Source organism: Ursus arctos, unplaced genomic scaffold, assembly GCF_023065955.2.
Source record: "Ursus arctos isolate Adak ecotype North America unplaced genomic scaffold, UrsArc2.0 scaffold_36, whole genome shotgun sequence".
Lineage (NCBI taxonomy): Eukaryota > Metazoa > Chordata > Mammalia > Carnivora > Ursidae > Ursus > Ursus arctos.
In genome coordinates this window covers 26,775,395-26,789,421 of record NW_026623050.1, presented here as the reverse complement: position 1 = coordinate 26,789,421, position 14,027 = coordinate 26,775,395, and the positions used below count along the sequence as shown (strand labels likewise).

The window sequence follows — 14,027 nt, the reverse complement described above, 5'->3', positions numbered from 1 at the left end:
AATCAAAATGGAACTCGAAAAAGTAACCTAAAAGAAGGCAAGAAAAACAGAGGAAAAAGAAATGGTGGGGATAAACATAAAAATATTATAAAATGGTGGACTTAAGCCCTAACATATCAATAATTAGACTGAAATATAAATGGTCTTAATAAGCCAATTAAAAGAGACTGACCAAGTAGATTTTTAAAAAAGCACAACCCAACTTTATGCACTGTGTAAGAAACTTGTCTCAAATATAAGTAGGTTGTAAGTAAAAGGATGGAAAAACGTATCATGCAAACATTTGAAAAATCATGAGTGGCTATATTAAGATTAAGCAGATTTCAGAGAAAACAAATTTACAAGGAACAAAAGAACTAAATGGTAAAACAATTTCTCCACGAAGATAACAGAGGGATCTTCAATGTACATGTAAGCACCAAACAGAGCTTCAAAATACATGCGATGAAAACTGAAAGGAAAAACAGAAAAATCTGCAACTGTTGTTGGGATAGAGAAGACTGGAACAACATCAACGAACAGGATCTAACTGACATTTACCTAACACTCCTGTCAAGTACTCACCGAACATTCTCCTAGAATGACCATATCCTGTGATATAAACCAAATCTTAAAACTCTAAGACTTGAAATCATGCGGAGTATGTCCTTTGACCATAACAGAATTGAACTAAAAATCAATAATAGGAAGACAACAGGAGAATCTCCAAATACTTGGAAATTAAATTAAGGCTCAGAGTGGAAAGAAATAAGACATGTTATAAACTTTAATCCAACTTTAATAAACATCATTGATATTCATTCTCTCTTGTACTTGAGGTAGTTACTGTGACTCATAACTATTTCTTACTTATCTTTAAAACAACTTTTTGTTTTCAACAAAATGGGACTTGGACCTAGTTTTCAAAGACCAATAGCACTAAAAGGTACATAACAAAACACAGTGGGCCCCTGCCCTACCCCTTCCTATCTTCACTTTCCATCCCTCCCACCCCCAAAGGCAACTACTTTGAGCCCTTTCAGCAGTTTCTTCTAATATTTCTAAATAACATATTTATATTGATTTGATTTTTCTCTTTTACAAGTTATCCACAACTTCCTGCCACGGAAGATGAGGATGCAGTTCTTTAAGTATGAACACACCCTTCTTAGGGGACATGCAGGTGGAGCCCCTCCCGACTACAGGAGGCAAGAAGGTATACTTCCTGATGATTAGTTCCAACTGGCAAGAGTCTATCCACCAATGATCAAACTAGATAACTAAAGACTCCCTCCAAAATCCTTCCTTACACCTTTTTTTCTGATGACCTATTATGAGACCTTACCTAGAGACAAGCTAATATTTCAAGTATCCACTAGACCTGGAGAATAGTACACTTCAGCAGTGCTAGGAGACGGATAACTTTCAACACTGATTTCTCTTGTTGCTCAACTTGCCCTACAAAATAACAACCCTATCAGTTCTCACAGGTCAATGTGGCTATAGTTAAGATAATAACACAATTATAATCTGCTAAGAGTAACTATTAAGGTTGGGAGGAGGAATTCAGAAGTCTGAAGGCCTGGGATGACTACATTCTCCCTGCTTTCCATGTACTTCACACTGAGAATTTTATCATCATCATCTTGTTTGATCTCAGCACCTCTATGAAATAGATATTATGATTCCCATGTTAAAGTTAATGACATTAAGGCTCAGAGAGGAGACATAATTCTCTCAGAAATGGAAGATGACCAGCTGCTTTTGAATACTACCCCAAAGTCTATGCCATTTCCTCTAAACGGTATCTTGTTTCCAGGCAGGCTGGGAAAACACACTTCAGCAAGATGTCACAATGCTTAGGAACTTCTAAAACAACTAGAGATGAAGAGGCAGTCTTTGATCAGCCTCTGAGCATTAGAAAGTTTCCTTTCAGGGCATACTAGGGACAGCATCAGGAACTCAGAAGACTGGACCAGTCCCCGCCCTCTGTGGACTGCCACCATCTGTCCCTATGCACATTGCTCTCTAAGGCCAGGGAAACCCACTGGGCTTGTATTCTCTCTACCACACCACGGTATTGCCTAAGGCCGTGTTGAGACCCTGTTTCCAGTCCATACCAGGGTGAAGCTTTTGGGTGAGGCTGCCCAGCGCTTAACCGTGGTGAGTGGCCACTCCTGCAGCACTTCCTTGGTCTTCTCATCCACACGCATCACTGAGTCCTTGGTGATGCCCAGCAGGCGAGGCACCAGCTTATTCTTGCCTTTCATCTTTTCCTGAAACAGGAAATACCAAGGGTTAGTGCTCTTCCTCTGAATACATACTTGATTTTGCCAAGTCATCAGAGATTTCATGATGTCTTACCTGAGGTCACCTACATATACAATGTTTCAAAATAGGTAGGGCTACTAGAAAACCAGGGTTTTGGGACTAGGTGAATGACTCATTAAACTAAAGACATGGAAGCTGAAACAGGGACATCAGAAGACTGGAAAGATCCACAAAGGCACGCTTCCTGAAAAGAGAAACTGTTTAGGAGGGCAGGTTGCTCCAAAAATGGACTGTGATGGATAGAAGGGACAGAACTGAGAAGATATCCAGAGAAACAGAAGTTAAGGTGAATTCCAAATATTGTCACTTCTAGTAGCCAACTCAATAAATATCAAAAAAGGTTTGACGTGCAATTTAAATATGGCACGTTAGCTACTTAGAATTAACTAAAACTGCCAAAGTGAATCTTCTCATTAAAAGAGACACAGACCTTTTTTTAAATCTCCTAAATACATTTCCATTTGAAATCTTTGTTTTGGTATTTGTATGTATATCTACTGACTCTTAAAAAGCCTTTTATGATTAGCTTTAATAATTTAATAGTAATCATGCCTATTACAATAATGGATCCCTACCTCACACTCACGCCAAAACAAATTTAAGAGAGATTAATAATTTAGGAATATATAGGTGGATATTTTTCTGATTCCTGGGAGGGAAATGACTTTTAAACACAAACATCAAAATAAAGAAAACTCATAAAGGGAAAGAACAACATTTTTAAATACAAATAGACTTTGATACATCTAAAAAACAGAGGGAAAGTAGGAGAAAAAGAAACCTCACTGTAAACAAAATTAACAAGCAAATAACTAGGGATAAATATTTACAATTACGATAGTGAAAGACTTTATATACTGTATATGTGGAAGGTTATCACAGATCGACAAAAAAAAAAAACTGGCAAAGAAGAGAAACAGATAATGTGTTTAAAATAATAAAGTAGACTTTCCTTTGGGGGGGGCAAGGAGAAGAGGGCAGTGGAGTAGGAGGACCCTAGGCTTGCCTTTTCCCACAAATATAAGTAGATAACTATCGGCTCATCATAAATACCCCCAAAATTGACCTGAAGACTGGCAGAACAAACTCCACAACTACAGGTAGAGAAGAGACCACAAAAAAGAAGGTAGGAAGTGTGGAGATGCAGCTTGGGAGAGAAATGGATCACGGTCACTGTGCTGGGGAGGGAGGGGTGATTGTGGAGAAGGGTTAGAGACAGACTAGCACATAGGGGACCACATTGAGGGGGTGGGAATCCCCATAGCAACTGCCTTGGAAAGAGAAAGGGGTCAATTTTCATGAGTTCTTGCAACAAGTGGAGCTTAAAGCCTGGAGATTTAAACATCAATGGGAGTGGATGAAGAGTCTCAAGGGCACTGGGGCTAATCTTGGAGAGAAGGCATGTCAAAAAGCCCATGGGCATACAGCATGGAACAGCTGGGGAACAGAGTGGAGAAGTTAGTTGCTCATCTCAGAGCACATCCCAGAGAGGCAGTGTTCACAGAGAGACCCCCATGGAACAAAAGAGCTGGCTGATACCATTTCCCTCCCATGCTGGTCAGCATAAGCACAGTGCCACCTGCAGGAACCAGTGCAATATCAACACTTGCTACCTGACTTGCTTACAGCAAGCCCAGCTCCCTTCTCCCAGCCCCCACACACTGGTAGAACCACCCTTTACAGTAGCACTTGCTTCAGACCCAGCACAGTAGGTCTCTTGCCCCAGAAGACAGATGCAAACCCCTGTCCACACCATGTCTCCCGACCTGGGAGTTTTACAGGGCCTTGGTTCTGGTGGCAGTGGTGACAGGTGTCATTTAACAAGGACCTCAGAGCACATCTAGTTAAAACATGCCCCAATTACGAGGACCAAATACTGCCCACAACAGCCAAAGAGAGCCTCTGCAGACAATTGGCCTGTAGGACAAAGTGGCCAGGACTCAACAGCAGAGTGTACAGAGCACACATCAGAGACACTCTAGGAAGCACCAGGCCCTGAGGAACAGAGGGCACTACAATGTAGAGCACTAGAGGGCCTCTTCTTCATAAAGCCATTACCCTCAAGAATAGGAGACATAGCTGACATTCCTAACACACAGAAACGGGCACAGAGACAGACAAAAGAAGACAGAACAATTTGCCCCAAATGAAAGAATAGGACAAGGCCATAGCCAGAGATCTAAGGTAAAGAGATATAAGTAATATACCTGATAGAACATTTAAAGCAATGAGTATAAGTATACTTAGTGGAATGAGAAAAGAGTGGACAGTATCAGTGAGACCATTAACACAGATGAGGAATAATATAGCAGAGATCAAGGGCTCGATAAACAAAATGAGAAATAAGCTTGATGGAATGAACGGCAGGCTGGAAGAAGCAGAGGAATAAATTAATGACCTAGAAGACAGAGTAATGGAAAGTAATCAAACTGAACAAAAGAGAGAAAAAAGAATTATGCAAAATGAGAATACACTTAGGGAACTCAGTGACTCCATCAAACACAATAACATTCATATTATAGGAGTTCCAGCAAAAGAGAGGGAAAAGAGGGCAGAGAATTTATTTTAAGAAATAATAGCTGAAAACTTCCCTACTCTGGGGGAAAGAAACAGATACACAGATCCTGGAGGAAGAGAGAACCCCCCCAAAAATTAACAAAAGCAGATCTACACCGAGACGTATAATTAAAACGGCAAAATACAGTGATAAAGAAAAAATATTAAAACCAGCGAGACAAAAGCAGCCAGTTACATACAAAGGAAACCTGCAAATTTTTCAGCAGAAACATTCCAAGCCAGAAAAGAGTGACATGATATATCTAAAGTGCTGAATGGGAAAAACCTACAGCCAGGAATGTTCTATCCAGCAAAACTATCATTCAGAATAGAAGAAGAATAATGAGTTTCCTAGGCCAACAAAGAATAAAGGAGTTATCACTAAACTAGCCTTGCAAGAAATACTAAAGAGGATTTTTTGTGTGGAAATGAAAGACCAAAAATGACAGTATGAAGATAGGAAACACAAAAGCAGTAAAAATGAGTATTTCTGTAAAATATCAGTCAAGGAACTTACAAAATAAAAGTAAAACAGGATACCATATACCTAAAATGTGGGAAGGAGAAGAGTAAAGAATGGGTTCAAACATAAATGACCATCAACTTAATATAGACTGCTATATGCAGAAGAGATTACATACAAACCTAATGGTAACCACAAATCAAAAACCACTAATAAATATGCAAAGAATAAAGAGAAAGAAATCCAAATGAATGACCAAAGTAAAGAAAACCAGCAAAGCATTAAAGAGAGAAAGAAAGGATCAGAGAAAATCCTCAGAAGCAACCAAAAAACAAGTGATGAAATAATAAATATATAACTGTTAAGAATTACCTTGAATGTAAATGGACTAAATGCTCCAATCAAAAGACATAGGGTGACAGAATGGATTAAAAAAAAAAAAAAAAGACCCATCTATATGCTGCCTACAAGAGACTCATTTTAGACCTAAAGACGCTTGCAAAATGAAAAAGAGGGGATGAAGAAACATTAATCATGCACATGGATGTCAAAAAAAAGCAAGAATATCAATACTTATATTGGACAAAATAGACTTTAAACAAAGGCCATAATAAGAGACAAAGAAGGAGACTACATAATAATATAGTGGACAATCCAACAAGAAGATCTAACAATTATAAATATTCATGCACCCAACACAGGAGCACCCAAATACATAAAACAGTTAATAATAAACATAAAAGAACTAATTGATAATAATACAATAATAGTAGGGGACCTTACCGTCCCACTTACATCAATGGACAGATCACGGGAACAGATAATCAATAAGGAAACAGTGACTTTGAATGACACACTGGACCAGGTGGCTATAACAGATAAATTCATCATATTCCATCCTAAAACAGCAGAATACACATTCTTTTCAAAGGCGCATGGAACATTCTCCAGAATAGGTCACATATTTGACCACAAAACAAGTCTCAACAAGTTCAAGAAGATTGAAATCATACCATGCATCTTTTCTGAACACAATGCTGTGAAACTTAAAGCCAACCACAAGAAAAACTCTGGAAAGACGGCAAATACATGCAGGTTAAAGAACATACTACTAAACAATGAACAGATCAGCCAGGAAATTAAAGAAGAAATAAAAATGTACATGGAAGCAAATGAAAATGAAAATGCAATGGTTCAAAATCTTTGGTATGCAGCAAAAGTAATTCTAAGAGGGAAGCTTATAGCAACATAGGCATAACTTAAGAAGACAAGTCTTAAACAATCTAACTCTTACACCTGAAGGAGTTAGAAAAAGGAAAACAAACAAAACCTAAAGCCAGCAGGAGGAAGGAAATCATAAAGATTAAAGCAGAAATAAATGATATAGAAACAAAAAATAGAACAAATCAATGAAACCAGGAGCTGGTTTTTTGAAAAAAAAAATCAATAAAATTGATAAACCGCTAGCTGGATTTATCAAGAAAAATGGAGAAAGGACTCAAATAAAATCACAAATGAGAAAGGACAAACAACAACCAATGCCACAGAAATACAAACAATTGCAGGAGAATATTATGAGGGGTGCCTGAGTGGCTCAGTCACTTAAGCATCTGACCTGGTCTCAGGTCATGATTCTCAGGGTCCTAGGATAGAGCCTGGGATGACTCTGCACTCAGTGGAGAGTCTGCTTGTCCCTTTGCCCCTCCCTCAACTCATTCTGTGTCTCTCTCAAATAATAAAATCTTAAAAGAAAGAGAGAGAGAGAGAGAGAGAGAATGTTATGAAAAACTATATGTCAACAAACTGGACAATCTAGAAGAAATGGGTAAATTCTTAGAAACATAAAAACTACCAAAATTGAAACAGGAAGAAACAGAAAATTTGAACAGACTAATAACCAGCAAAGAAATTGAGTCAGTAATCAAAAAACTCCCAACAAACAAAAGTCCAAGACCAGATGCTTTCACAAATGAATACTACCAAACATTTAAAGAAGAGTAATACTTATTCTTCTCAAACTATTTCAAAGAAAGGGGGAAAAAAAAAAGGAAAGGAAGGAAAGCTTCAAAATTCATTCTATGAGGCCAGCATTACCCTGATACCAAAACCAGATAAAGACACCACAAAAAAAGAGAACTACAGGTCAATATCTCTGATGAACACTGATGCAAAAATCCTCAACAAAATGTTAGCAAACCCAAACCAACAGTACATTACAAAAATCCCCTGCAATCAAGTGGGATTTATTCCTGGACTGCAAGGGTGGCTCAGTATTCGCAAATCAATCAACATGATACATCATGTCAATAAAGAAAGGTTAAGAACCACATGATCATTTCACAGATGCAGAAAAAGCATGTGATAAAATACAACATCCATTCATGATAAAAACCCTCAACAAAATAGGTTTAGAGGGAACATACCTCAACCTAATAAAGGCCATATATGAAAATCCAACTAATTGTCATCCTCAATGGAAAAAATTAAATACTTTCCCCTAAGGTCAGGAACAAGACAAGGATGTCCACCCTCATCACTTTTATTCAACAGGTCTGGAAGTCCTAGCCACAGTAATCAGACAATAAAAAGAAATAAAAGACACCTAAACTGGTAAGGAAAAAGTAAAACTTCCACTATTTCCAGATGACATGATACTCTACGTAGAAAACCTGAAAGACTCCACAAAAAACTGCTAGAACTGATGAACAAATTCATTAAAGTTGCAGGATACAAAAATCAATGTACAGAAATCCATTGCATTTCTCTATACCAATAATGAAGCAGTACAAAGAGAAGAAAACAATCTCATTTACAGTTGCACCAAAAATAATAAAATACCTAGAAATAAACCTAACCAAAGAGGTGAAAGACCTGTACTCTGAAAACTACACATCACTGATGAAAGAAATTGAAGACACAAAGAAATGGAAAGACATTCCATGCTCATGGATTGGAAGAACAGATATTGTTAACATGTCTATACTACCCAAAGCTATCAACACATTTAATGAAATCCCTATCAAAATACTAATAGCATTTTTTAGAGCTAGAACAAATAATGTAGGTACCACAAAAGCAATCTTGGAAAAGAAAAGCAAAGCTGGAAGAATCACAGTTCTGAACTTCAAGTTACATTAAAAAGCTGCAGTACCTAAAACATTATGGTACTGGCATAAAAAACAGACACATTGATCAAAGGAATAGAACAGAAAGTCCAGAAATAAGCCCACAATTATATGGTCAACTAATCTTCGACAAAGCAGGAAAGGCTATCCAATGAGAAAAAGACAGTCTCTTCAATAAATGGTGTTGGGAAAACTGGACAGCAACATGCCAAAGAATGAAACTAGACCACTTTCTTAAACCATACACAAAAATCAATTCACAATGGATTAAAGACCTAAATGTGAGACCTTAAACCATAAAAATTCTAGAAGACAGCACAGGCAATAATTTCTCTGTCATTAGCCATGGTAACTTTTTTCTACATATGTCCCCTGAGGCAAGGGAAACAAAAGCAACAATAAACTACTGGGACTACAGCAAAATAAAAAGTTTCTGTACAGTGAAGGAAACAATCAACAAAACTGAAAGACAATCATGGAATGGGAGAAGATATTTACAAATGACATATCCAATAATGGGTTAGTATCCAAAATACAAAAAGAACTTATACAGCTCAACACCCAAAAAACAAATAATCCAGTTAAAAAATGGGCAGAAGACATGAACAGACAGTTCTCCAAAGAAAACATACAGATGGCCAACAGACACATGAAAAGATGCTCATCATCCCTGATCATCAGGGAAAAGCAAATCAAAACTATAATGAGATACCACCTCACACCAGTCAGAATGGCTAAAATAAAAAACACAAGAAACAACACGTGCTGGTGAGGATGTGGAGAAAAAATAACCCTCTTGCACTGTTGGTGGAAATGCAAATTGGTGCAGCCACTGTGGAAAAGAGTACGGAGATTTCTCAAAAATTTAAAAATAGAACTACCCTAAGATCCAGCAATTGCACTACTGGGTATTTATCCAAAAAATACAAAAACACTAATCAAAAGGATACATATATGCTTATGTTTACAGTGGCATTATTTCCAAAGCCTAGATATGGCAACAGCCCAAGTGTGCATCGACTGATGAATGGATAAAGATGTCGTGTACACACACACACACAGGAATAATCAGCCATAAACAGTAACAAAATCTTGCCATTTGCAATGACAAGGATGGAGCTAGAGAGTATTATGCTAAGTGAAATAAGTCTGTCAGAGAAAGACAAATACTGTAAGATTTCACTCCTAGGTGGAAGTTAAGAAACAAAACAAATGAGCAAAGAGGGGAAAAGAGACAAACCAAGAAACAGACTCTTAACTATAGAGAACAAATTGATGGTTACCAGAGGGGAGGTGGGTGAAGGACGGGTAAAATAGGTGATGAAGATGAAGGAATGTACTTATTGTGATTAACACCATGATTAAAATAAAAACTTAAGAAAAAAATTTAAAACAAGAAGGAAAAAAAATCAAGTAAAAAACAAGCAATTAGATTAAGTTGTCACTTAATAAAATGGAGGCTTTTTTTAAATTAATACTCAGAATTGAAGAAGGTACGAAAGAGGATTACTATGGATGGGAATTCAATGTGGCAAAACCCTTATGGAAGAAAATGCATCAATATTGATCCAAAGCTATAAAAATGTTCCCCCTCTCAGGTGCCTAGGTGGCTCAGTTAGGTAAGTGTCTGCCTTTGGCTCAGGTCATGGTCCCAGGGTCCTGGGATTGAGTCCCACATCAGGCTCTCTGCTCAGCAAGGAGTCTGCTTCTCACTCTCACTCTCCCTCTGTGATCTCCCTCCCTCTCAAATTAGTAAATAAAGTCTTTAAAAAAAAATAAAAATGTTCCCCCTTTTAATGCAGCTTGTTTGTAGAAAGTTATTCAAATGGGCATTAAGGAGGGCATGTGAAGTGACTGGGTGACACTGGGTGTTTATATGCAACTGATGAATTATTGAACACTACACTACTATATGTTGGCTAATTGAATTTTAATGAAAAAAGGTTACTCAAAAAGAAGTTCTAAATGTGTGAGAAGATTATGTGTAGCTACAGTTTGTCGTAGTGAAAAACTGGAAACAACCAAAATTTTCAACGACAGGGGAATTCTTAAGTAAATTAGGGTATACCCATATGACAGATTATTCTAGAACCACTAAAAATCATACAACTGAAAAACAAATGGATTCATGGCAAAAACTTTGCAATACAGTATAAAATAAAAACCATTTGTATAGCTTAACCCTACCTGAAATAAAATTTTAAAAATAAATTTAAAAAAAATGCAAAATAAATTTTTAAAAATAAAAATTTCATTATATGATAAAATGGTGACAATGATCATTTCAAGTTATTTGTATTATTTTCTTGTGCTTTTCCTTATCCTCCCAATTTCACTTAAAAAATCTATTTCTAGGGTGCCTGGGTGGCTCAGTCAGTTCAAGCATCCAACTCTTGATTTCAGATCAGGTCGTGATCTCAGGGTTGTGAGATCAAGCCTCGAATCAGGCTCCATGCTGGGTGTGGAAACCGCTTAAGATTCTCTCTCTCCCTCTCTCTCTGCCCCCCTCCCCTTTTTTCTCCTTTTCTCGCTCTCTAAAAGAAAAAAAAAATCTATTTCTACTGTTATCAGGAAAAAAAAATTCCCAAATATTTGCTGAAACCTAGCAATGCCTAAATCACTATTCTCAGAGGAATATACAAATTAGCACACACAAATTCTGTATGTATACAAGGGGATAGGCAATTTTAAAATAATAGAAATGCGCTAGGTACTTGATAAATATTATCTACTAATTCTCAGGGCATCCTTCAAATGTTGGTATCATCATCCCCGTTTTGCAAATGAAGAGACCAGCAAACTCATCCAAGGCAAACAGTAGTGAGTGGTAAAGCCACGACTGGAACACAAATTTGAGTAGCTCAAAAACGTCTCTGACTTCAAAAGCAGACTGTCCACCACCGTGTTCTCTACTCTGGTGAAAGTAATCAGAGAAGACAAAAATCCCCGCTAGCCTCCATGGACAGTTCATAGGCCACCCAACAGTGAAGGCCAGGGCACACCTCCAGCTTCCTCCCGGGGGCCGGGGGCCCGGGAGGGGAAGGATCGGGAATCTGCGTGGGTGTCTGACAAGGGGAACATGGCAGTGGAATAACCTTAAAAAAACAACAACACCGAGAAGAGTCAGATTCTTTGTAAAGAGAGGCTGGTTCCACAAGGAGTGAAATCAATGCAGGTGGACGATGCCAGCAGTCCAACTTGGCTGCAGGAGCCACACGGAGATTCAAGGCAGTTAGCCACACAGGGCTGGCAAGAGCCGGGCTGCTGGGACCCGGAAGGGGATCTGAAATAAAATATGGTTTGCAGCTGTTGCCTTCAGCCTTCTCCATCTGCACCTCCCGGCAGGCAAGGGGCTTTGGGGTGAGGGAACACAGAATTGTGACGGATTGCCCTGGCTCTCGTCGAGCTCCTTCTGGACAGGGGAGGACGTCACAGGGAACATGCTAACAACTTACAGTGGGCATTCCATCAGAAGGTCAGGATCAGGGAGGGGGCAGAAGAAACACAGACCACTGTCAGGGATCAGATGATTTCAGGGCCTGCCCACAAAATGCAGAGCAGCTGGAGAAAGTTAAAGGCATGAAAGGCTCAGCTCAGGGCTGGCTACACTGGTTCTTCCCCATGAAGACCTGCCTTAGACCCACAGTGGTGAGCCAGCATGTTAGGAGAGGCTTCCTCTTCCTCCCCGTACCCCCACACATCTCAGTCCACCTTACACCGGGCCTTGCCCACTTCAGCTCCACAGACCAGCGTCCTTTTATCTCCAGTGAAGAAAGCAGGCAAGGCAGGCCCCGTGAAGTCCCGTCTCTCAAGGACTGACACACAGAGAGACTGCGGCTGCTGCTGTTCTGTAGAAATTTCTCTCCAGGTGGTCCTCATTAGGTTGGTTTTGTTTGGAAGATGTCTTAAGCTTGCATAACTTAGATGCAGGAGAATGAATGCATTCTACCAAGAGGAGGCAGGATTCATTAACAAGTCCGGCCCCTCCACTTTCAAGCACATCTCAGCCATTACTGTGCCTTCAAACCATGACAGACTCTTGACTCTGGGAAACAAACTGAGGGCTGCAGAATGGGGGTGAGGGGTGGGGGGATGGGGTAACCGGGTGAAGGGCACTGAGGGCACAAGATGTGATGAGCAGTGGGTGTTATACGCAACTAATCGATCATTGAACAGTATGTCAAGAACTAATGATGTACTATATGTTGGCTAACTTTATTTAAACAAATAAATATAAAAAACAAAAAACAAAAAAAACTGGTGACTGGCTATGGTCAGGCCTGCTCTTCTTACAGCTCTTCTCACTGGTGTGGAGATTGGCTGATTACTACATCACCTGTGTCTTACGTGGGATATTTAGAAGTGAGCGAAGGGATGCAAGTGGGTTCTGCTTTGGCATTTTGGCTCTAGGCCCCGAACTTCGATGCGGCCTAAGCTGTGATCCAGCTGTGCTCACTAGAATTCTACCTTGGCTTGGTGCCAAAGTGCTGGCTTGTGTGCTCTGCGGTGTTATCAGTACCCTTATTTCTTTTAGGGGCATGGCAGGAAGGGACAGATGCTCAAGAGCAAAATGGTGTTAGGGGTGCCTGGCTGGCTCAGTCTGAAGAGCATGCAACTCTTGATCTTGGAGTAGTGAGTTCAAGCCCCATGCTGGGTGTAGAGATTCCTTAAATAAATAAAACTTAAAAAAAAAAAAAAAGAACAAAACGGTGTTAAAGATCCTGTTCATTAGCCATTTTTCTCTAACAACTGGTCATCTATTCAACTTAACTCATGATTCTGAGAGGCTCCAAATGCCCTCTGTGATGCTTTTATAGTTAAGGGGAGAAGAGGGTCAGCTCCCCAGGTATCTCACACCTCAAAGCTCTGTGTGGCTACAGGGAAAGTTAAAAGACAAATTTATAAATGAGAAAGAAGGTTTACACAAGAATTTCCTAGAATGAAACAAGATCCTTTGCAGGTTATTGGAAATGGCTTACCATTGCTTATGGAGTTTTGATTAGTGTATCAAGATAAAATGCAAAAGATGTCAATATAAGAGGAAGACTCTAGGGGCGCCTGGGTGGCTTAGTCCTTAAGCGTCTGCCTTCGGCTCAGGGCGTGATCCTGGATCCCTGGGATCGAGCCCCGCATCAGGCTCCTCCGCTGGGAGCCTGCTTCTTCCTCTCCCACTCCCCCTGCTTGTGTTCCCTCCCTCGCTGGCTGTCTTTCTCTCTGTCAAATAAATTAAAATCTTTAAAAAAAAAAAAAGAGGAAGACTGTAGACATTTATAGCTTCCACTCATTAAGCTCTTATATGCCACAGTCCCCTTTTTTCTATTTTCTCATTTAAACCTCATAAAAAGGCACACTTTTATATGTGAGCAAACATGCACAGACAGAAGGTAATGTAACTTATCTAAGGTAAAACTAAGCAGCAAACCAGAATCCAAATCTAGGTGTTTCTTTTCAAAGCTTATGTTCTTAGCCACTGAGAACAGAACACTGCCACATAAAGCCATTCCCTGTGGATTCATTAAATGGCTGATGGACATTCTCTACATCAGAGTCAGCAAACCACAGGCAGTGATAAC

General features: G+C 39.3%; 1 protein-coding gene across 19 annotated transcripts in view; it reads right to left on the bottom strand.

The window, feature by feature from the left end:
• Positions 1-14,027, bottom strand: part of TLN2 (talin 2) — a 416,400-nt gene that overhangs the window by 147,899 nt on the left and 254,474 nt on the right. For all 19 annotated transcript variants that reach the window (XM_057306201.1, XM_048219866.2, XM_048219865.2 and 16 more), the window contains one exon: positions 2,100-2,255. In XM_057306201.1, the coding sequence (XP_057162184.1) occupies positions 2,100-2,255 (156 nt within the window). The remainder of the gene's footprint in view (positions 1-2,099; positions 2,256-14,027) is intronic.